The 21,668-nt window shown below is 45.0% G+C and overlaps 1 protein-coding gene across 2 annotated transcripts in view; it reads right to left on the reverse strand.

Moving 5' to 3' along the window:
• Positions 1–1,910: 1,910 nt before the first annotated feature.
• nrp2a (neuropilin 2a) overlaps positions 1,911–21,668 on the reverse strand; it is a 57,786-nt gene continuing 38,028 nt past the window's right edge. Inside the window, exons 9-18 of one of the 2 annotated variants that reach the window (XM_017434388.2) lie at positions 21,277–21,452; positions 20,312–20,491; positions 20,079–20,223; positions 14,894–14,974; positions 14,716–14,817; positions 11,005–11,270; positions 10,459–10,555; positions 8,604–8,636; positions 3,853–3,915; positions 1,911–3,341 (exon numbers count right to left, since the gene is read on the reverse strand). In XM_017434388.2, coding sequence (XP_017289877.1) covers positions 3,037–3,341; positions 3,853–3,915; positions 8,604–8,636; positions 10,459–10,555; positions 11,005–11,270; positions 14,716–14,817; positions 14,894–14,974; positions 20,079–20,223; positions 20,312–20,491; positions 21,277–21,452 — 1,448 coding nt within the window. In that variant the 3' untranslated portion in view covers positions 1,911–3,036. Of the gene's footprint in view, positions 3,342–3,852; positions 3,916–4,305; positions 6,693–8,603; positions 8,637–10,458; positions 10,556–11,004; positions 11,271–14,715; positions 14,818–14,893; positions 14,975–20,078; positions 20,224–20,311; positions 20,492–21,276; positions 21,453–21,668 lie in introns of those variants that run through there. The other variant, XM_017434389.3, reaches the window with a different exon arrangement.

The raw sequence follows: 21,668 nt of genomic DNA on the forward strand, positions 1-21,668 counted from the left end.
GAAAACAAGAGGCGGTACGGAACAATGACAATCTGGCTCCTTTGGTAATTTCCTGTCGGCGTTCATTCGTGTGATGTGGTTGTGACTGTTCTGCCGGGATCAATCAAACCTGCGAGCAGATGGCATCATACTCCTCCAGCAGACTGGGGACTGTCTGGGGTTTTAGTTTTTTTATTTTTCAGAGATGGTAATTGGCCTGCTACGCCGTGGACCGGAGCGTGCTAACAATTACTGCCATCACCACTGTGCAGAGGCAACACCTAACGTTCTGATACGAATGAGCTACAAGCTCCATTTAATAACCAACTCATACTTGTGTTTAACATGGCTGTAACTAAAAAGCTACGACGGCGGCGTGCTTCCATGAGGAACACACACATTTATAAGGTGCACACTTCAGCCACAAAATGCTACATTAACTTCGACACTTTCATTTATCTTCCAATTTCCTCATAAGGGTCCAATCTTTCTGTGTACACGACTTACAAACATCAAGACAGGCTAGTTCGGAGGGGGGGCTGATCTCTATGTGCCAACAGTTAGGCGAGGAGAGCTTGTGTAGGTAAACGGAACCGTGTGGCTGACCCAGAAAGCTGTGTAAGAGAAAGAAAGAAAGAAAGACCCACTGATTGTCACACACCTGAGTGTGCGAAATTTGTTCTCCGCATTTGACCCATCCCCTGAGGGAGCGGTGAGCAGCAGCGGTGCCGTGCTCGGGAATCATTTGGTGATCTAACCCCCCAATTCCAACCCTTAATGCTGAGTGTCAAGCAGGGTGGCAGTGGGTCCCATTTTTTCAGTCTTTGGTATGACCCGGCCAGGGATTGAACCCACGACCTCCCAGTTTCGGGGCGGACACTCTACCACTAGGCCACTGAACTGGAACAGAGCATTTGCATGTGTACTGTAGGAGTGTGTGTCTGAGACGTCGGGGTGCTTCAAAGCTTTGATGTTGCAGCTCCCTAAATGAGGGCCACCAGAGGTCCGGACTAATGGGACATCATGGGGAGATTAGAGGCCAAGCGGAGCAGGCTGGCAACAAAGTAATGTGTGTATTTTATGCTGGAAACCAACACAACCACGTGTGTGTGCGTGTTTTCCTTTTTGTAATTAAAAGCGAAAGCTCGGCCTGCGGGTAATTAGGCAGGAGGCGTCTCGTTCGGGGCCATCACTCAATTAATTTGAAAAACATTTTCGGTACGGTATAAATCCTTTATTAAATAATCATAACATTAATTATAATAACGATCATAAAAAGAGCATTTCTGTACAAAGACCCCTTTAAAAGAACAACAGCAGTCCTAGCAGTCCAGTCCAGTCCCCTTTAGGTTTTGGTCCTTCCGTGCAGAAGGGGGCGCTGTGGCTGTCACGGTCAAATGAATGATACTGGCTCCAAAGGCAAGCTGGATCCCCGAGGCTCCAAGGCACTTTGAAGAGAGTCAGTGGGGTCCGTTAATGTGGGCCTCACAGGAGCGAGGACAGCGAGCGTGGTGAACGTGATGGTCTACAGTCAGTCCGTGGGATTTTAGTTCTTATCCAGAGTTGTGGTCAGTGTGTGGGTGCTCAATGATTCCAATGTTTCTGAGACGGAGACGATGTGCACGGATGTTCTGTATATAGAACCGTATATACAAGTGATGTGTTTGGATATTCGTGTGCACAAGAGGGAACACCGAGATCTTTCACTCTCTTCTGCTCACGATGCGCGAGTCCATTCAGAGCATGCAACACCCCCCTCTGACTGGTTTGAAAACCTTCTGAAAACTCAAAATACAAAAAAGAAACATCCAAAAAAAAAGCTTGGCTTGCTGTGCAAGAGCCGACATTAAAAATCCACCCATGGTTCCCAAAGTGGCCACCGGCAGCCGGTAAGTTGAGGAGGGCGTAAGCGGGTGAGGATGTGGTAGGTCCTTTCAATCATGGCTTTTGAGGTCCACATGTAAAACGTCTCAGTGATCCTTTTTTTTTTATCCTATTTTCCACAAACAGTTTAAGGCTTGTTGTGTGTCCGGCCACACATCAATCGATTGAGAGGAGCTTGTGTTGGGTTTTGTTTTTGATCCCACTTGTTTGCTTTTTTTTTTAAGCACAGGGAGAACGTCGTCCCTGTGAGAGTGGCGGGGGATTTTAGTGCTCTGTCCATCAATTGTTTCACTCGTTCCTTCCTTCGTTTCTTTTCCTTCATGGGGTTCAGTCTCTGCCCTTACCAGCAATCCATAGGTTGCACCGTCCGAAACTCTTTGACCTTTAACTATTTACCGCAATGTAAACATGATCTTTTCTTCAACAGGAACCAACGACAACAGTCTCAAACAACTAAATCTAACAATAACGTCTTTTCGTCATTAAAATAATGCCTTAAAATGCCCCACTCCCTACCTCTACACAGATATTTATACTTTCTTTACCCTTTTCTCCCCCCCAAACTAATCTCCAAACCCAGACTGCCAACAAGGCCAGAACAAAAACATTAAACAGAAAGACTGATTGAACGAAAACTCAAGGGACTAAAAATACTACAGACTGTCAGGAACTCAGGAGATAACGGAGGCTGATAGGTGGCAGAGTCAACGACGGAACAAAGGAGTCAAGGGGCCAAACAAAGGAGCTAAGATCTAGGCCACTGTGTTCACATGTGATCAAAAAATACACTTTCTAAGGACGTTGCTAACCTACCACCTTTCCAACACAATGTGTCCGGCTCTGTCTGTGTAGTTTACAGCATCCAGTTTCAAAACTAGACAAATCTATGATGCATTTATAAACATTTCTCTTTTGGTGAACCAGGAATTGGTCATTGATATGTGTCGATATTTGAGGCCTAAAGTCCCTGCAACGGAGCAGTCCTTAGAGGTATCCCCAGTCTCTTGTTCATTGGTTCATTTAACCAAAAACCAACACTGGACGGTGCCACGTTTTTTTTTCCAGACGAGATCTCGTTGTGATCTGCACCACTGAGGAGGTCAGCGGACACTAAAGTGAAGTGGTGAAAATGAAGAAAATAGTGCCAGGTTTCCACGCAAAACACGCCTCTCATCATGCCTCGGTGCAGCAGCGCTGCTGGTTCAGTTTGACTTTGTGCTTGAGGCCGTCGTACAGTTCGAAGTTGTAGTTCTCCAAAGTGGTGGAGGAGCGTGACGACAGGCCGCTGTACGAGCATGTGCAGTACAGGAGGAGGCCGGCGCAGACCGCGCCCAGCAGGACGCCCAGGGAGCTCATGACGATGATGGTGACCAGGATGGGGTCCAAGGTGTACAACCAGGAGTTGTCCTTCTCGGAGATGCTTGTCACTGGGGGCTCTGATGACGGAGACGCCGTGTTCCACTCGGGGAACTGCAAACCTGTGGCAGGAAGACAAATAAATAAGAAAATTAGATGGAGCGTGACTTGAATTTTTAAAACAATTCAAAGGACGTGCTGGTGAAGATTCTCAGTCATCCAGGATGGGGTAAAAAGGTCCAAAAAAAAGGTTAAAAACAAAAACAACTGGACTTCTATTCTGTAGAAGCAGAGACTGTGCAGTTCAAGCTTGTAAAATAAATTAACATGCAGATTACACACTCTCCTCACAACAGAGGCTCATTAGGGTCTTTGTTAGCCTGGCTCACAAACAGGCCACTCTGTTCACACGAATAAAGATGCTGATTGGAGTGAAACCGGCCGGGTATCAGGCTTAACGCTCCATCGTAGTTTTCCAAATCTGAAATCTGAGCTCAAACTCCTCGGAGGAGAAGCGAAATGTCTTCAGCTACAGAATAGAAGTTGAGTTGTTTTTTGTTTTTTTAACCTTTTTTGAATTTAAGAGACAAGTCGCAGAAGCAATTCCGCCTTTGTGGATCAGTAGTTCCTCACCTATGCCTTGTGGGTCTCTGCCACTGAAAAGTCGCCCATCTCCAACTTCATTGTGTCTGTTATCTGTCAAAGAGAAGCACAGGACACGCTGACTTTTAGCAACAAGACAGTTTACACAGAATTGTTGCCCCGAAACACGATCCTGTATTTACAGATAAGTCAAACTGGTATCCGAGGAAGAATAAAGGAATCCGACAAAGACAGAGACACTTTACGCCAAAAATACAGCGCTGAATGTGATGAAACATGATGGACAAACAATCTGAAACTTTGGTTCAGATCTTGTTGAAACTGCAAAACGGGGCTTTGAGGTTACAAAGTTGAATATTTAACCAAGTCAAGGCCTTTTTGTGTGACACGGTCAACAATATGGTGAGCTACATCACATCCATAAATTAATAGTTATTTATTCTGTTTTAAAGATGTGCAGATATAACACAAAGACTCTTTATATTATAATAGAAAAATATGTCTTTATTCATAGAGAAATTTCATTAAGATACATTCCTGTCAAACACACAGTCATCACATTAGATAAAGATTGTATAAGACTGCTCATTCTGTGTGAATACAAATGCAAAAACAACCCCACAACATCATTTCTGTCAAGTTTAAGAATGGTGTATTAAAAACAAACAGAATGCAGTGCTCGTAAATGTGTTTTCTTGTTCTAAAACCGACGAAATTAGAAGAAGGGTCAAACTAGAAATGGCTGCAGCACTTTGGTTGAGCTCAGAAGCTCAAGTGTACTTTGTAAGTTTTTCTTTTTACTTTGTGTGTGTGTGTGTGTGTGTGTGTGTTTGCGCTTGCTGCTCTTGGCAAGCGTTCAGGAGTGGGAATAACTGCTTGGCAAGGCACACGTCTAGATCTGGAGGCCTTTGATGGCCGATGGCATTATTAATACCGTTTCCAGGGCAACGGAAGTTGGCAGCGAATGGGGGCGATGGAGGTGCAGCAGATGGGAGGGGAGAAAAGTGCTTACCACAGCCTTAATAAATGCTATCTATCCATTAACTAATTACAACTATTAGAAGCTCGGTGTGTAATGGTGTCGAGATGGATCAAGTCGGGTGTCCAAGTTGATTTAAAAGCATAAAGTGAGAGTGTGCCAAAAAAATAATAAAAAAGGAGAGACACTTTTTTAAAATTGTGACAACAGATTCAGGTGCATTCTGCAGAGCTGTGGGTTGCAGGTGATGGATTTTGTGCAGCTGTGACAGACCTGGAAAGTAATGCCCCATTAAGCGACAGAGCAGAGACCTTCATTTCAATCAAACCAGCTGAGCTTGGATCAGATTTTATCACCCTGACGAAGAGAGAAATCAGTGCCAATTTGTCTTTTTCGGAGGAAAGTTTCACAACAGATTATGCTTTAGATCCTACATGTGGTAAATATTGAGAAAAAAGTGTCTTATTTTACTGCCTTTTAAAAGTTAAAACAAAAAACCCCAACCATCAATAGCTTGGGCTCAAGCTCTCCTCTGGTTTTCATCAAATCTCAGATCTCGAGGGTGCACATATACACAGCAAAACACTTCATTTATGGCTTCCAGCTGGTCCAGCGGCATTGTGGGATTTGTAGGAACATAAATCAAGGGCGAAGTGGCGATGGCAAGACAGCTGTGTCTATTTACAACCCTAAAAACAACAAGCACACATTCGCATTGAAAACACGACAAGGCTCGGCGCGGCGCGGCTTTCATCTGGCCAGCTCAAAGACGAGGGGAACAACTGGAGTGGGTGGTAGGGAGCTTAAATGGGAGTGGGAACATCGTGCTTTATTACACCAGAGAATGAAACACTAAGCAGTGAGGACGGCTGCATCCATCACTGACTGATGCCTTTATCAGGAGAGGACGAGCCGTTCAATCAAACGAGCTGCTTATCTCCATTTGAGATGCACGGCTTTAAGTATGATGGATTTGCATTCTGTTGTTTTTAAAATGTGCACATGCTCTTTAAAAAGGACAACGGGGACATTTTTTTCACCCTTCCCCTCCGTTTGTTGCAGCACCCTCAGCACTGGCAGAACTTGATTTCTTTTTTGAGGCTTGCCAGATCATTTCCACAGCTGCAGCACGGCGAATGCGTCTCAAGCGAACAGTTTTCTCCTCTCCTTGCCCTGAGCGCCACAGAGCTCCTCGTGTCTCTCGGGTCTTTTTTAGCCTTGTGGTTTGGCAGCTCTGGCTGGCTCTAGCAGCAGAACCAGCCCTCCTTTTTCACTTCCCAGACCACACGTCTTTGCGCGCGTCCATGCTGGGGTCATTCCAAGATGACTGCCAGGGTTACGAGGAGCTCGATGGCTCGAATCAAGCTGTTCAAAAAAACTCGAGGTTCACTCCTCTCATCAGCAGCAGCATGGTGGGAAATGTTAAGAGCAAACTCCTTTATGAAACAGATTTTAAAAAATAATACATCCATCAGAGATGCAGAGAGGCCATAATGTTTCGTCATCATCACTGTTGCAGCTGTAAACCGAAGTCTTCGTCGAGTGGATGCTCCGTCAACCCTGAGCATCGCAACCCCCACTTCCAACAACGCCATCCAGTTTGGTGCTTCTTTTCAGCAGAGGGTACGGTGTCGGTCCCGGCTGTCCAGCCTCACTGTCAGCACCGGCTCCACCCCCGGGGTGGCCATACTGGTGGACCAGTTCGAATACTGGAAGCACTGCGAGGAGCTGTGGTAGGCCACGGACAGCTGGCTCTTCTTGGTGGCCAGGTGTTGTCGGCAGCAACAGAGAGCCCTGACCAAGATGGCCACCGCCAGGACAAGGAGGGCGCCCCCGGCGGCCATAATGTAATACCAGTGGATGGGCAAGGGAGGCACAGGAACGCCTCCCCCTGGTGGAGAGATACACAGTGATTGGCCAACGGGGAAAAAAAAAGAAAGAAAAAGAGAATTTGCTGATTTTTATCCTTTTTCTGGGCTTCAAGTAACGAACAGCAGGCGTGCACCTCATATGAGCATGCCCAAACATGCCAGTTGCAAATAAATAAAGAAACCAATAAATATCCAAGGCAATTAAAAAATAAATAAATAAAAAAGAAAGCATCCATATCTGGCGTGTGGCTTGGGTTGCAGTTCGTGGACAAGTTTTCACACCAAGATCATCAAGAGATTTGGTTTGAAACCAGTCCAATGGTTGATCCAATCAAATGCAAATGGAGTTAAATTATTTCAAAGCTCCAATGACATCACTTGGTGTGAAACTGAAAGCCAGAGACTATTAGTTAAACAAGCACCGACACACATGAAATTGAGGAGCTTCCTCTTCCTGTTTCACATTGGCACAGGATGTCAGAGCCATGCAAGAATCAGTGGGACGCCAATGTTCCAGAGCTGATATTGGATCGTGATCTGCTATCTAGCTGGCTCCCGAGATCGTAATTTATCCTGTTCTCATTTGGTTTCTTTTTTTTCCATTTTTCCCTTCTCATCCGTCAGCCTCCTGGCCCGACCTCTCCTCCTCGGAGACCATCTCCACAGATCTTCTATCCTGGCGTGAAAACTCCCTTTTCTTACATTCTTGGCTTCCAAAAAGCTTCTGTTCAGCTAAAATAAAACCCAGATGAGAGTATAATAAAAAAATTTTAAAAAGAACTGTACGTTCCAAACATAATGTCTGAAATATCACATTGAGCTCAATACTTCCTGGTTTTTGGACCGTGTCACATAATTACAGAGTGAAATGGTGCGTGATCCTGCTACTTCACACTGCACACACTCATTAGGCAGAGCGGAGATACCCGGCGCTCGATGCTGCTCAGTCACTCTGTCTGATTGCTTTTCACTGGGGATACCGCCGTGTGTGTGTGTGTGTGTGTGTGTGTGTCAAGGGTTTGAGACTCAAAAGCTGAAGAAATGCACACGCATCACAATAAAACCGCAAAGCTCGAATCTTATTGGGAGGCATTATGAGATGCCGAAACACTTACATCAATCTCACGGAGTCCCCGCAGGATGCTCTAAATATTTTTCCATGAGGCAGACAGTTATTTAAATCCCGTCAGACAGCCCAGAACTGGAAATATGGAGCTCTCTTCAAATCTCCGACTCCACACTGTGGCCTTGATTTAGCTCGTCTTGCTCACAGAGTTTGAGATTGTTTGGTTTCCATCGAGACTGACAAGTTGAACTAAAACTAAACTTACTTTTTATCACCTGCCGCCGTGAAAGGCGAGCGATCATGTAATCGCCAGTCTGTGTCATGAACCACTGAACAGATTTGAATGAAACACCTACAGCTAAGTTGGATCAATTTAAGATGTCTGCCACAGCTAGCCTACCCTACAAAACACAAAAAAAGCCAGAACTTTGAAATTCCTGCGGATATTAAGCTAAAACTTGTCATGGGAGTAGCTGAGAGTCATCCTCCACACGTACAGTAAGCACTAACAGGTCACTCGATTTCACTCAACACTGCATGAGTTCACGTGTCATGGGTTTGTCAGAAATAACTCATTCTTATAAACAGAAAGATGATTTTTGATGAAATGTGCACTCCTTTAAGGAATGGTAGGCCTTTTATATTATTATTATAAAGTTTAGTGGCGTCTACATGCTGCAGATGACAGTAATGTTATTATTCTAATCAGCTCTAGCAGACTCAGCCATTGCATTATGAGTGAAAAAGGCCTTTTAGGCTAATCTGTTTTGTTTCTGCAGTTGAGAGAACCAAGCAAGAAACCCCGAGCTGGTGCATAACGGGCAGAACGGGAAGCAAGACCAAACAGAAAGGAAGTGGAACTCACCTGGACTTTCGGGGGAAAACGCCGCGATGGGTTCTGCGGGGGAGGGGGCGGGGGGAACAAGAAAGACGGAGAGTGTTAGATAACTTTAAATACGACGGGAAAAAGTCAGACAAATGTCAACACAAATGTCAGAAGACTATCAAACTCCTCCTGAGGAAATTTAATTCCTCGGATATCTCACGTGAATTATGGCATTTACTGAGCTCATGAGCAGAAATGCAATTTCATATATTAGGTGAGTTTGGAGTTTGGATGTGTGTGCGCGCTCGTAAAGTTCAGGCAAGTTATTTATTGGTGAAACTGGAGCAGGCTGGCTGGAAATGCACAGAGCAGAAACTTCACTTTGATTCTCTGGAATGCAAACACAGAAAACTGATGTGTGTGTGTGTCTCAGAAAGCCGGAGATAGTGTGCAAGGGAGAGCGGTTGAAAGAGAAGGAGGCCGACATGGGAGCTGGAGCTTTTTTGGCGGGAGCACAAACGCACCGTGGAAAAAAAAACTCAACTGTGTTGCGTGATAAGAAACGTCCCAGCATGCTCTGGGAGTGCTCGACGGGGAGACGGGCGGGAGGAAAACGGAGGCGGCGGGGAGGTGCTGTCATCTTTGCCTTCCAAGCTGCTTTACTAAAACTCTCTCAGGGTGTTTTTCACACACATACAAACACTAAAATGGCTAAAACATATATTTTTAAAAAGAAACGGAGGAATTAGCCTCTTAATTACAGCGGGGCCCCTCCTCCAGCGCGGACTGGATGACGGCAGCTTCTTGGCCGTGAAGCCAGAGTTCAGTCTCTGATCTGTTTAAGACCCTCTCTGAAGCCCAGCTCGGGCCAGATTAAGGCGGCGGCGCGGCGCGGGCGCTCGGCTCGCCCCAGACTCCCAAAGCTAGCTTGGGAAACAGCCTCTCTAGTAATTCCCTTTGACGGCTCAGGAAAAGCTCTGTTTACAAATACGACACAGGAATGAGCGCGAGGAGAGGCGGGGAGGAAGAGAAGAGGAGAAATCTAATGAAACATAGATTAGCATCGCTAAGGGCCCACGAGGCATTTATGGCCTAGTTTTCTATTCTTCTTTCCTTTTGTTTTGGTGGAGAAGTAAACGGCGTCCCTCCCTCCCCTCCTCCTTTCTTCTCTGCGTTCGGTGGGTAGAAAGACCGTCTCTGAAACTGTGATGGGAGTTCAAGGACCTTAAAGGGATAGCTCAGATCTTTTGAAGTGGGGTTCTGTGGAAAGATTATGAACTATTCATATCTTACCTGTTGCAGGTCGCTCTTTGAACAACCTCAGTTTGGAGAAAGGGAGCTGAATTTTGAGAAGATTAATGAGCTCATAGCTATTCCGAACAAGGCCAATGCTAAAGTGTATTACTGTTGTCTTAAAGCAACTCATATGAGCATTTATAAAGGAAGAGGTGATTACTGAGTGCAAACAGCTGGGCTGATGAGCAGCTGCACAGCAAGTATTTGAAAAAATATACTAAAAACAGGAAACAAACAAATAAAAGCATGACTAAATAACTTTGAGCACAAAAACAAATAAAAACACAACCTTCAAAACAAAAGTAATTATATAATGTGAAACTGACAGCGATGTAGAGCTTAATAAAACACCATCTACATGTTTTAATATGACAGGAATCCACTTTGGTTGTTTACTAAAACCAGCTGTGCTCAGAGTTCAGCTCAAACTAAGGTTGCTCCAAGAGCTATCTACATCAGGTAAGATATTCATTGCTCATAACCTTCCCACAGAACCCCACTTTAAAAGATCTAAACTCGTGCTTTAATGCCCAGTGTTCCCAGTATGAACCCACATTGCCAACCAAATGCAAGACAAACTTGTCTGTACGTGACTTACGTGTGCACTCTTTCAGAGGGGAGCTCGCGCTCATGCGGATGTTGTCTATCCAGATGTGTCCTCTGGTGCCGTGCACAAAGAAGCCCTCCATCACAACCTAACACAGCCAAAAAGGGAAAGTGAAGACAGGGGGGAGGAGGAGAAAGGAGGAAGGAGACGGGGGAGGAGGAGGATAAAAAGTTAATTTGATGCCTGTGATTTCAAAGTTGCACTCAACACTTGCAATCATGTTCTCATCCCCCCCCCCCCTTCTGCTTACTTATTTTATGAGAACATCACCAGCTTGTGATGTTTCTGACAGCAGAGAAATTATAATCTGCTTTACCTTTCTTTGAAGTCAACTTTGACTCAAAGAAATGATGCTTTTCGAAGCTCAATCATTTAGCCTGCCTGTGTGAAGACAATACAGACACGCTTCTTTTCTGGGGTAGATCTAAAATAAAAATCCTGACCCAGATTCAGTTTACTAAGCAGACACTCACTGATATTAGCTGTTTGGCTGCTTTTTTTAAGATAACTGAAAAGAAAAAGAGTGCGGTTAAATACCTGGAAGTCTTTAGGGGAGCGAGGCAGGATGGTCCTGCCCTCCTTCCAGACGGAGCTCTGGTCGTCTTTCAGCGCCCACAGGACGGTCTCCTCGTTGTGCGCGTCCCGCAGCAGGACCCTCAGGTGGCCCTGTGCCTCGCCCCACAGCTGGTAGGAGAAGAGGAGGCAGAGGGGCCCGGTGTCGGCGGCGATCACGGGGCTCACGAGATGAGCTCGCTGCTGCTCCGTCTTCAGGCTGGCGTCCAGGTACAGGTAGCTGTTGAGCTCTGAAAGGATGAACGACAGTCAGCGCTGTCAGCAAAAACCTAAAACTAGGCTGGTTTAGGACATTCAACAGATTGAAGCTTAAACCTTAAACGAAAAGTTCAGATCTTTTAAAGTTATGAACAATTCCTACCTGATGTGTTGCAACTTTATTAAAAGCTTCATTTTGATTAATTCTGACCGAACTGATGAGCTAACGGCTAGTCCGAGTGCAACTTAAAACATCTGCAATTAAAGGTTTTAAAGCAGTTCGTGCAAATGTGATTCTATAAACCTCTACACTGCCGTCGAGTTCACATTAAATGTTGAGTTCATTAACATTTTATGGTTATTTGTAAGAACAAATATCAGCAGCTAGCTAAGGCACTTCCTGTGGGACACTTCCAGGTGGAGTTTGCCTGAGTAACAACATAAAGTCAAATGAACAATGATTTAAAAGCTTAAAGGCGTTTTAAGACAACGGCAGCCCACTTTGGAGCTATCTATAACAGGTAAGATATTACTTCTTTAAAACCTCATTTCTAAAGATTTAAACACTTCTTTAAAGTTGAGCTTTAAAAAGAAAAATCAAAAGAAAAATCTGATTTCTTAGACTTATTTGCAGAGGCAATAAAAAAGGTAAATCTAATAGCTTGCGTTGACTGTAAATAAAGGTTGCTGAAGGAAGTATTAGCAGCAAAAACGTGTGTGTGTATTCAGTCACACAATTATCACTATTAATCATGCCTGTTCACACATAAAGGCAGACTTCCAGACATATCCACTTACAGCAAGTGTTTTCACACAGTGGGACATTTCCAACATGACTAAAACAAAAAAACGACACTAATCACCGATCGCTAACAGGAACGGGATCCCTGTGGCACAATGGCCACGGCGAACAATAGGGACATGACAAATATAAACACACTGAAGAATAGGCCTGGAACAAACGAGTCATTCGTACGTGGAGAACTACAAGACCCCCGAGAGCCGTTTCTCTTCACTCCTCTTCCAGGTAAGCCGACTGGAGCGGCAGAAAAATTCCCACAAAACGAACGGCACTTCATCTGTTTACACCAGAGGATGTTTAGTTAGCAAATTGGACTCGAACTCTGCTGCGAAGGCCGAGCGAGCCAACTCCTGCGTGTGCGTGTGCGTGTGTGTGTGTGTGTGTGTGTGTGTGTGCGTGTGTGTGTCTGCGTGTGTGTGTGTGTGTGAAGGAGAGAAAAGCGGCTGGACGCGCCACAGAGTGAAGAATTCCTTAAGTGGGCCCGGTGGGAAAACGTCCAGTACCAACAATCAGCACATTAAATCACCAGCTTCATCATAAACAGCCGCAGCCGCAGGACGGGTGAGAAATAAAGCGGGAGCAGAAAAAAACCGGCGGGCGTCTAACAGAGCTGCCATTTTTGGCTCAGATTGTCGAGAGACTTTCTGTTGCTTCCGCGTTTGTGTCGGGCTTCTGTTATCAGATCACACGAGCTGCATCTGGGGGGACAAATGTGTCTCGGGTTTGACGGGCCCCTTCTGCCCAGCATACGGCCCGAGTCTGTGACACTTCAGACAGCGGGACTCTGACAGCACCTCCCTCGGCCCCCCGCACCACTGGAATGAACAAACATGTCACTCCTGCCCTCCATGTGACGACATTTTCTTTCTTTTTTAAAAAGGGAAGATGAGCAGCTGAAACATATTTAAGCACTTTATCGCTGCGTTGTGCAGCAGACTCTTTTATTGTCACGCCTCTTGTTCGCCGCACAGCTCATAATCGAGCCCGCTTCCATAAACACAGGACAACGGAGCGGTATTAATCTATTTCACAGACGGAAGCAAACAATGACTCAATCTGTGAAGCCTGGTTTTCAAATAACACAACGGCCCACGGTGGCTAATTCTACTGTTATTGCTGGGGTCAAAAGGTGATAAGGAAACTCTATAGAGGATTAAAGCGGGATTCAATAGTGGGGGAATAACGACCCTGTGCTGGCTGAGACTTCTGACCTTTGACATCAGCAGGAATAATCAAAGGCTTGTGTCAAAACGATACTTTATACATAAGAGGAGCAACCTGGCTAATATTCGAAGCCGCTCCGTGATGAAAGAAACCGTCTTCGAAAACCGTAAAGACCCTAAAACGGGTCACAAGTTTGACAAACAAAAACGAGCATAAAAAGTTTCTTCTTTCTTTTTTTTGGCTTAATTCTCTCCAGCTGCAAAAAAAAGGCTAAATGGATTCCAAAGTAATATCAGGACGACAAACCTTCACCCTGTTGGTGAAATATATTGAACAGTGCTATAAAACCCTCCCTGAGCTCGACAGGAAGCTTTAAACAGCTCGCCAATAGAGGCACTTTTGATCTGTGGATATGTATACAGCAAAAAGGAATAATTATTTCTGCAGGGAAAGTCTAAGGAGATGGAAGTCTACACAATGCCGTGTGCCAGAAGTAATGGAGGGCCAGGAGAGGACAAGTGGGAATAATCGCTCTTCTTTGGAGTCTCCTGCCCTGAAATTAATCGGAGCTACTGGGTCCCAACCTCTTCCTGCTGGGACTTTCTGACACACACTGACTATTATTTGTCACACGTGAGGCTGAATAATCTTCTTCCAGCTCGTTCTCATTTTAAAGCGCTCGCCGCGCTGACATTGCTGCTGCTAAATTAGACCGCTTTCAATTTAAGGAATTATTTTAATCAAATTGAAAACCGGACCCGATGAAGACGCGGCGCAGGAAACGACTCCATCTAATTGTAGGAGAACGGCGTGTTGTCTAGACCCATTGATGCTGATAAAACTTAATGCATTTGTGCAATTTTCTCCACCCAGACAAAAAAAAAAATTCTCCCTGCAGCTGCATACATAAAAGCTCGCAGCTGATGCAGAAAATCATCTAAATGTTTTCTAAACTCACTCGGCCTGGAACTGCACACGGGCAAACACGAGTCACTCGGCCAGCCAGTCAGGGAGTCCAATTACAAAGACGAACACAGAAGACATAAATATGGACAGCAGTGTAAAAATGTACACGGATGGTAAATGAACAGTGCAAAAATGAGACTAAATGTCCGGATTAATAATTTAAAGTGAAAACAGGACCTGTAAAGTGGATATACTACATCAGGTTTGTTTAGCTGCAGTTAACAGACTTTTTAAATTTGATATAATGTGGCTAAAAACATCAGCAGGTGACGAGATTCAAAACTGGCTTATTTATTTTTATAAACTGCTGATTTGTTCCAGTATTTCCCATGTTGCACTGCACATATTTACACCTTCGTACTTCTTATGCTGAGCAACTTGTAGATATAAAATGACCTAAATATGGAAATATTTGCATGCAACTAATGGGAAATTTCCCGGATTGTAAATAAACATCATTTTCAGGCTCAATAGGTTAAAAGAACTCTGAATATTTAGTTGTGCAAAGCTTTGAAATCCAAATTTTGTCCCTCAGTGAGTCTCACCGTGTCTGTGCATGGACCAGAGCAGCGGGGCGTTCGAGTCCAGCGTCCACCCACACAGGCTGTGGTCAAAGTCACACATGCTGTCGGACGACGGAGGGGATGCTGGGGAAATAAGAAACAACAGTAGTAAGGAGCAGCTTAAGGAAACGTAGCTCCGGTCCTCGGTTTCTCCTCTCACTTGTGGTTGTGATGGAGGCGGTGGTGGTTTCTGTGCTCGGAGGCAGGGTTGGTGTAACCGTGTCGGCCGGCGTGCTGATCTCTGAAGAAACAAACAAATCACGAGTCGGGTCAAAGATCGCCCAATCAAACAATCCTAACAAAGACACTGAAAACAGATTGTTTAGGTTGAATTTCTTCCTTTGAAGTCTACAGTTGAGAAAGGAAATAATAACTCGAAAAGGCAGAAAGTACCAACAAGAAATTCAACATGATGGCTCTTTATTCTGTTTATCCCACAGAAAAATGGGATTTATCAACATCTAGTTTTAAGAATTCAAACTTGTCACAGCCTCTGTGTTTTGGAACTATATAATAAGCTTTTTTTAATTATAATTTTTGGTATTTTGGCTGCATTTAGTCCTGAATAGTTCATGATAATACCCCCTGGCTTCCGTTAGTAATTTTCTGGTTTTGTCAGCGCTTACAGCTGCTCTGCTGGCCCGCGTATTCTTCGTGAAAGATCCTGAACCGGCCTCCTTTGTGCTGCTTTTGGGTCCTTGCAACAACAAACTTAGCACTAAATATCACAGAAACAACTAAATATCAGCTGATTTAAATGAATATTTGAGCAAACTAACAAAAATAATTCAAGCATGTGCTAAAACTGACACAAGAAGGGGCGTGTGTCATGTTTTGTCTACAAGCTTAGGCGTCAGTATCTGTCTACGACACGTACTGGTTAAAATGTGCAGACAAACACACACACACACACACACACACACACACACACGCCTGACGCTAAAGCTGATGGATGGATGTGTCTAACAAACTCCCCTCGACCTTGAATGGGATGATCACACTCCAAGACCAATCTCTGTCTGTCAGCATGTCTCTGGCACACACACACACACACACACACACACACTCCATCCATCTCACAGCATGTGAGTATTTTCACTTCATATCTTCAGGTACAAAAATCAAAGGTAGGACTTTTATTTTTGACGTTACCCTCAATGGAACGCACTGAGGCATAAATAAGACACGCGCGCGCGCGCACACACACACACACGTTGAGCAGGCTGACGTGTCGTGGGAGTGTTATTAGGAGCAGATGGGCCGACATTATGGGAGTTTACACAGAAGTTTGGGTCATGTCTCAACCACAGATTGAAATTTATCATGTGAACAAACGGCGTGAGCTGATGTCTCCTTCATAAAACAATTAGCCACATATTTTACACGCTTTTGTGTCGCTTTCACTAAAACTGGAAACACACAGCCTCCTTTTGACGTTATTGTCAAAGCAAATTCTTTGGCATATTATGTTTCATTTTCCTTTGTCAGCTTTCCCTGGCTTGTCTCAAATCCAAACAACTCCGAGGGCTGATCTCATGTGTTTAAAAAGGAAAACACGCAAACATCGAGAAAGGAAACGGGGTCACGCTGATTTATCACGCTAAATGTCTCTTAGTGCCACAACTCCTGCCTCTGACTGTGATTTTCTTCTTTCTTTATGGCTACCATTACCATTTAAAGACTGTGAAAAGCAATAAAGGCGGCAAATACAACGTGATACACGAGCGATTAGCTTAAAAGAAGTTCCTGGATGCACCAGCTGGAGAAATAGCAAAGATGAAAGGCGCGGCCACAGCTGGCAACGGCTTCTGACATTAACCCAGCGCTAATGCCACGTCCTTTATGCCAGTCATTTACTTCCTAATGAGACTCTTATCGCTGCTGGGAAGGTGAGGCGAAGAAAGCAACCCTTGTTCTCCAACGGCTCAGCTTCTCCTCACTCTCCTTCTTCCAGCCTAACCTTTGAGTTCAATCTCGGAACGAGATGTTAGGACAAACCCAAGAGTCCATACCTGGTTCCCTCCCGTGTGCGAACACCGAACACACACACACACACACACACACACACACACACACAGTCGAGTCCATTAAGATTCTCCGCGGCTCCAGAGAGCTAGGTGCTTTCAAAGGTCAGGCCCTGTCACGGTGTAAATGTGCTGACCTTTCCGGGGTGTGACAGCAGTGTCGAGGGCAGCGCGACTGACTTGTGCATTCGTGTGGACACAGACAGGACAGACAGGATGTGCGATAACGTATGTGGCCTGCCTACCTCGCCCCGATGTGTGTGAGGAGCTTTGCAGAGGGCGTCCGGGTGCAACAGAGGGGCTAAGCCTGCAGGAGAAGAGCGCTGCCTTACATAACGTCTGCCGCTGTGGGTGATGATGCAAGTCATGCTCACAGGTAGAGTCTTTTTAAAGGCTTGCTTTACAACACACACACACACGCACACGGGGAGGGTGCGTGCCAACAAGACACTGCTCACTCCCAAAGAACCTGACTCAGCAATATGTCAGAAGAGGAGGGAAAAAAACCCTTTTCAATTATGTAGAAAGCTTTTCTGTAAATCTCTCCCTGGCAGTCCCAGGAGCAGTCACACACTGATGAATGGACACACACACACACATTCATTTCAGAAGAACAGGATGGGAAAGAGAAGTAGCTGCTGATTTTCCACGTGAGTAAGTCTGAGCAGATCCTGTGCTTATTTCAGGAGAAGTTCCACCATAAAAATCTTATCCCAGGACTTAACAAATGTGAGGATTAACCCAAAATATAACAAAATAAGCCACGAACGAGGGGTGCAAACAATATAACCATCGTAAAATTGGCATAGCAAAGGATTGCAGGAAGTTGTGGATCCAAACTGCGTGTCAGAAATATATATTTGGCAGCTGGAGCTCCGCTGCCCTCAGTGTAGATGATACAAATGTTAAAGTACACAAAGAGTGTTGAGTGTTACAACAGGAGGGAGGAAAATGTTGGTTTATATCGACTGATATTGTCAACATTCAACAGTATCACAAATGCATGTTTTCCTAATAACCTACAGCTGAATAAATGATAAAAATCATGTTCAAAATAACAAAAACTGAGGCCTGAGGGACTATTTCTAAATCCTGTTTGTGTTGTGTATATTTGTACACAGTTTACATTTATTACTCATCACTTTATGGCAACTCACCTTAAAATATATATATATATTTTTTTTTACACATATTTTGCACATAATGAGACTTATTTGGAGAAAAGTGTAAATACTTATCTACTAACTATCTGTTTTTGCACAGTCACAGATTGTCTACATACATTAGAGTCTTTGAAGATCTTTTCATAGATATATGTTGATTGGATTGTCCACAAAAGTGTCGCAGGATTTTTTTGAAGACACAAGAACAGAGAGGAATGTTGATTCGGTGTTTCTCTTTCTGAGGTCACTGCAGTTTGTGCACCAGACGGCCACCACACACAAAGAACAGATAAATTATAAGGTAGCAACTTTAAATCTATCATCACTTCTTCATGAGCTCTGCTGTATCAACTGGGATTTGAAGGGAAGCAGAGAAACAGAGTGAGGCTTAGACACCGGAGGTTTAAATTATAGGTGTGTATGAGTGTGTGTGAGGTCTAAGACTAAACTGCTTCTACCTGGAAATAAGCTCAGATGATTTCTTATGTTCTTTACAGATCTGTTAAATTCCATCCCTGAGCTCATAAATATTTAATTCCAGGACTCTGTACACTAAGAGAAATTGTAGTGTGTGAGGCAGCTGTGCAGAAACAGAAGGACCAACAGCAGAGAGCTTGGAAAAGAGGTGGAAGTGATGAGTAACGGGGGAAAAGAGGAGGAAAAGAGAACAAAAACATTTAGAGACCCACGCACTGAGCCTAAGGCTGGGAAAGGAACTACGGGCAGGGATGAGAGGAGAAAACGAATTCTGCCTCTCTGCGGTAGCTGCTGCTTTGTTAAATCGGTACAAGGCTCGGTCAGCGGGGAAAAACGTTCATTTCTTCAGCCTAAATCGAATAAACAAGCACAGTGAAGACACAGCAGACAAACTGAATCGTCAGGCTGGAAGGGAGAAATGAATGATTCACAGGATGTCAGCAGTAGTCCAGCGTTCCTGCTGAGGTTTTTGGTGCTGTGTGAACAATGTGTGACCGTTGACAGGTTTTCTTTTCTCCTCCGAACTCCTCGTCCTTTTGAAGAAAGTCGCCTCCCTGAGCGTCTCTGAAGTTCTCGGGTTTTTCATTTCTGTTTCCCCTCCTCTCTGTGGTTTGTGTTCATTGTTTAATGTGTTCCTGCTCGGTGTTTTCCACAGATCGCCCGGAGATCGACAGCTAATGTAAAACACATTGTTTCCTGTGTTTCGCAAGAGGTTAGAAGGGGAGGTAAAACGGATAATAAAAACACCGAGAGACTAGGTGAGGTGAAGTCCAAGCTCCCTCTGCTTCTGTGAACTCTGAGCTATAACCACACCGCATTTTAGCTCAATATCTGCAAAACTGAGCTATACCCATCCATGTGTTGGCTTAGCTGTGGCAGCCATCTTTAATGGGGTTGGCTCCAACATTAATCAGGGACTTTCATGAGATACTTTGCTAACAGACACACAAACACATGCACACACGGGAAAACATCACTTTTTGGCTATAATCTTTAAGCTGAGACAAAGGTGTATGCATTACACAGTCATTCTGGATTATGTATAGACCAAACAATTATATAGTAAACATATTTTTACATAGCTAGAAATCAGTGCCCTTCATCAGCTCATGTGCAGAGACACAAACACATAAATCACCTTAATGAAAAGCATCGCCTGACCTGGACTTCTACAGATAATGCCCATCAGAAGAGCCGACACGTCACATATTTTTCAGACTGTTTGGTAAATTTGTGTCGAAGCACGCCGGGTGTACAGCTGGCCCGTTGGAGGCACGGAGGGAGTGGTAAACAGTGACCGGCCATGTGTGTTTGTCTGCGATCCAGCACAAAATAAGCACATCTGGGTAACAGACCGTGCTGGAAAGTGAACAAACCAGTGCTCTCACTCTCTGGGGACGCATTCCTGCAAACCCAACCCCGTCCTCTCCCTGCTGATCATCAGAGGCTCGCGAAGAACGAGAATGCTTCAGGTGAAACGATGTCAGAGCGAACAGTGATGTCAGTTCTTTCCTTCAGGCAGACTCTAATGACCCTCATGCATATCTAATGTGAGCCTCTCCTTACCTCTAAAGCCAGCCTTCCTTATTTGGTTCCGCTTAGATCACTCGAGGTCATTCTCGTACGGCGCCAGTAATTCGGCTTTTAAAACAGGAAGGATCGCAACAGCAGAATGTCCTACCTGGAAGGTCGCACCCCAGTATCTCCACTCTCATCCCAATCCCTCCCGGAGACCACCTCTCCGGGTACAGCCGGATGTGCTGTGCCACCGTCTCGTCAAAGTGACGAAGCTCCGGGGTGTCGTAGTGCGTGTTCCCCTCAAAGACCTGCGAGAAACAGATCGCTGCGCTCGTCACTGAACCTGAACTCCGCGCGGACATGCCCTGCTCCTCCTCCTCCTCCTCCTCCGCTCACCTTAGGTAGGCTGGTCCGGCTGTCCATGATGAAGATCCAGTCTTTTCCGTTCAGGCTGTGAGAAACTTTGTACTTCCTGACAAACGCCCGGTTGTCTGTGGTCGCTCCGCTCGTCGCGTCTCCTCCCCGCGCGCCCTGGGTGATGACTCCACGGATGGTTTTGGGCACACCGAGGTCCACCTGCACGCACAACAACACCCGGTTAGATGTTATTCCAGCAGCTCCTCTCAGAAGGATCCTTCCTGGTTACTTCTGTTTGGATTTGTCCTTCATAAAAAACATGAACTTTTACTCTTCTCCTCAAAAAGACAGCTACAAACTTGCCAAACTTCACACACTCCAACAAGGTCAGTGAAGGTGACCAGATGCTCCTGGGTTTTAACCCGCTGTTCTCGGACGCACAAACGCTCTGGCTTGTCGTGCGCCTCTCGTTTTGTGTTTTAAAACTCGCTGCACAAGGTAACGAGTCGTAAACAGGAAGTAAACACAAGTTTGTTGCTTCAGGCAGAATAAACTACAATCCATTCACTAAAACAACATTTCATAAACTTCAAAAAATTGACAGAGAAGATCAAATGTTTTATTTTTTTAGGGAGAATGTTCTTCCAGTGATCGACTCTTCTTTTTGCAACATGTCTGTATTTTCCAGGTAACCCCGCTGACTGTTTAAAATCAGAACTGCATCTAAAGAACTGGTATAAAGTCAAATTTCTCAACGTCACACTTCACACAAGCCATAAGTGTCACATCAGTCTAATTCCACCTTAATGTTTCGTCATTTCTGAACCCAAACCTGCAACAGCAACACTGGACTTCAAACCTCATTCTTTACTATTTGTTCCCCTTTAAAGTTTCTTTATGTATTCTAAAAACATCTTACCTACATAAACATGACTTTCTCATTTATACAGATCAACATTTCCAGTTTTCCAGTCACAATGTGCAGTAGTTTCCCCCCCCCGTACCTGCAGCCACTCCTCTCCGGCCAGGGGCTGCGTCGGAGCTGGGAACCAACCCGAGTGACTGGCCACAAGCCGGGCCGTCCCTGGGTTCCACACCACGTCCCTGCTGGACGAGGCGGAGATCTGGGCGTCAGGGAGCAGCCCGGACATCAGCCCCTGCAGGTCCGAGCACGGAGCGTCTGGAGTGGAAAGCAGAGATTACTTGATGGAGAAGTTAAAGTTAAAACGCGGCTACACATTTTCCCACCAGGGAGCTGTTAAGATTTGCCACAGGACTGCACTCCCAGCCGCCGAGCTTTAAGAGTTCAGACCAGAAGAAGCAGAAGAGGATGAAGTGAGAGGCTGATATGTGTAACACAGCACTGCTGCTTAATGTTCAATGTGCAATTAGACTG

This window comes from Kryptolebias marmoratus, linkage group LG23 (genome assembly GCF_001649575.2).
Source record: "Kryptolebias marmoratus isolate JLee-2015 linkage group LG23, ASM164957v2, whole genome shotgun sequence".
NCBI lineage: Eukaryota > Metazoa > Chordata > Actinopteri > Cyprinodontiformes > Rivulidae > Kryptolebias > Kryptolebias marmoratus.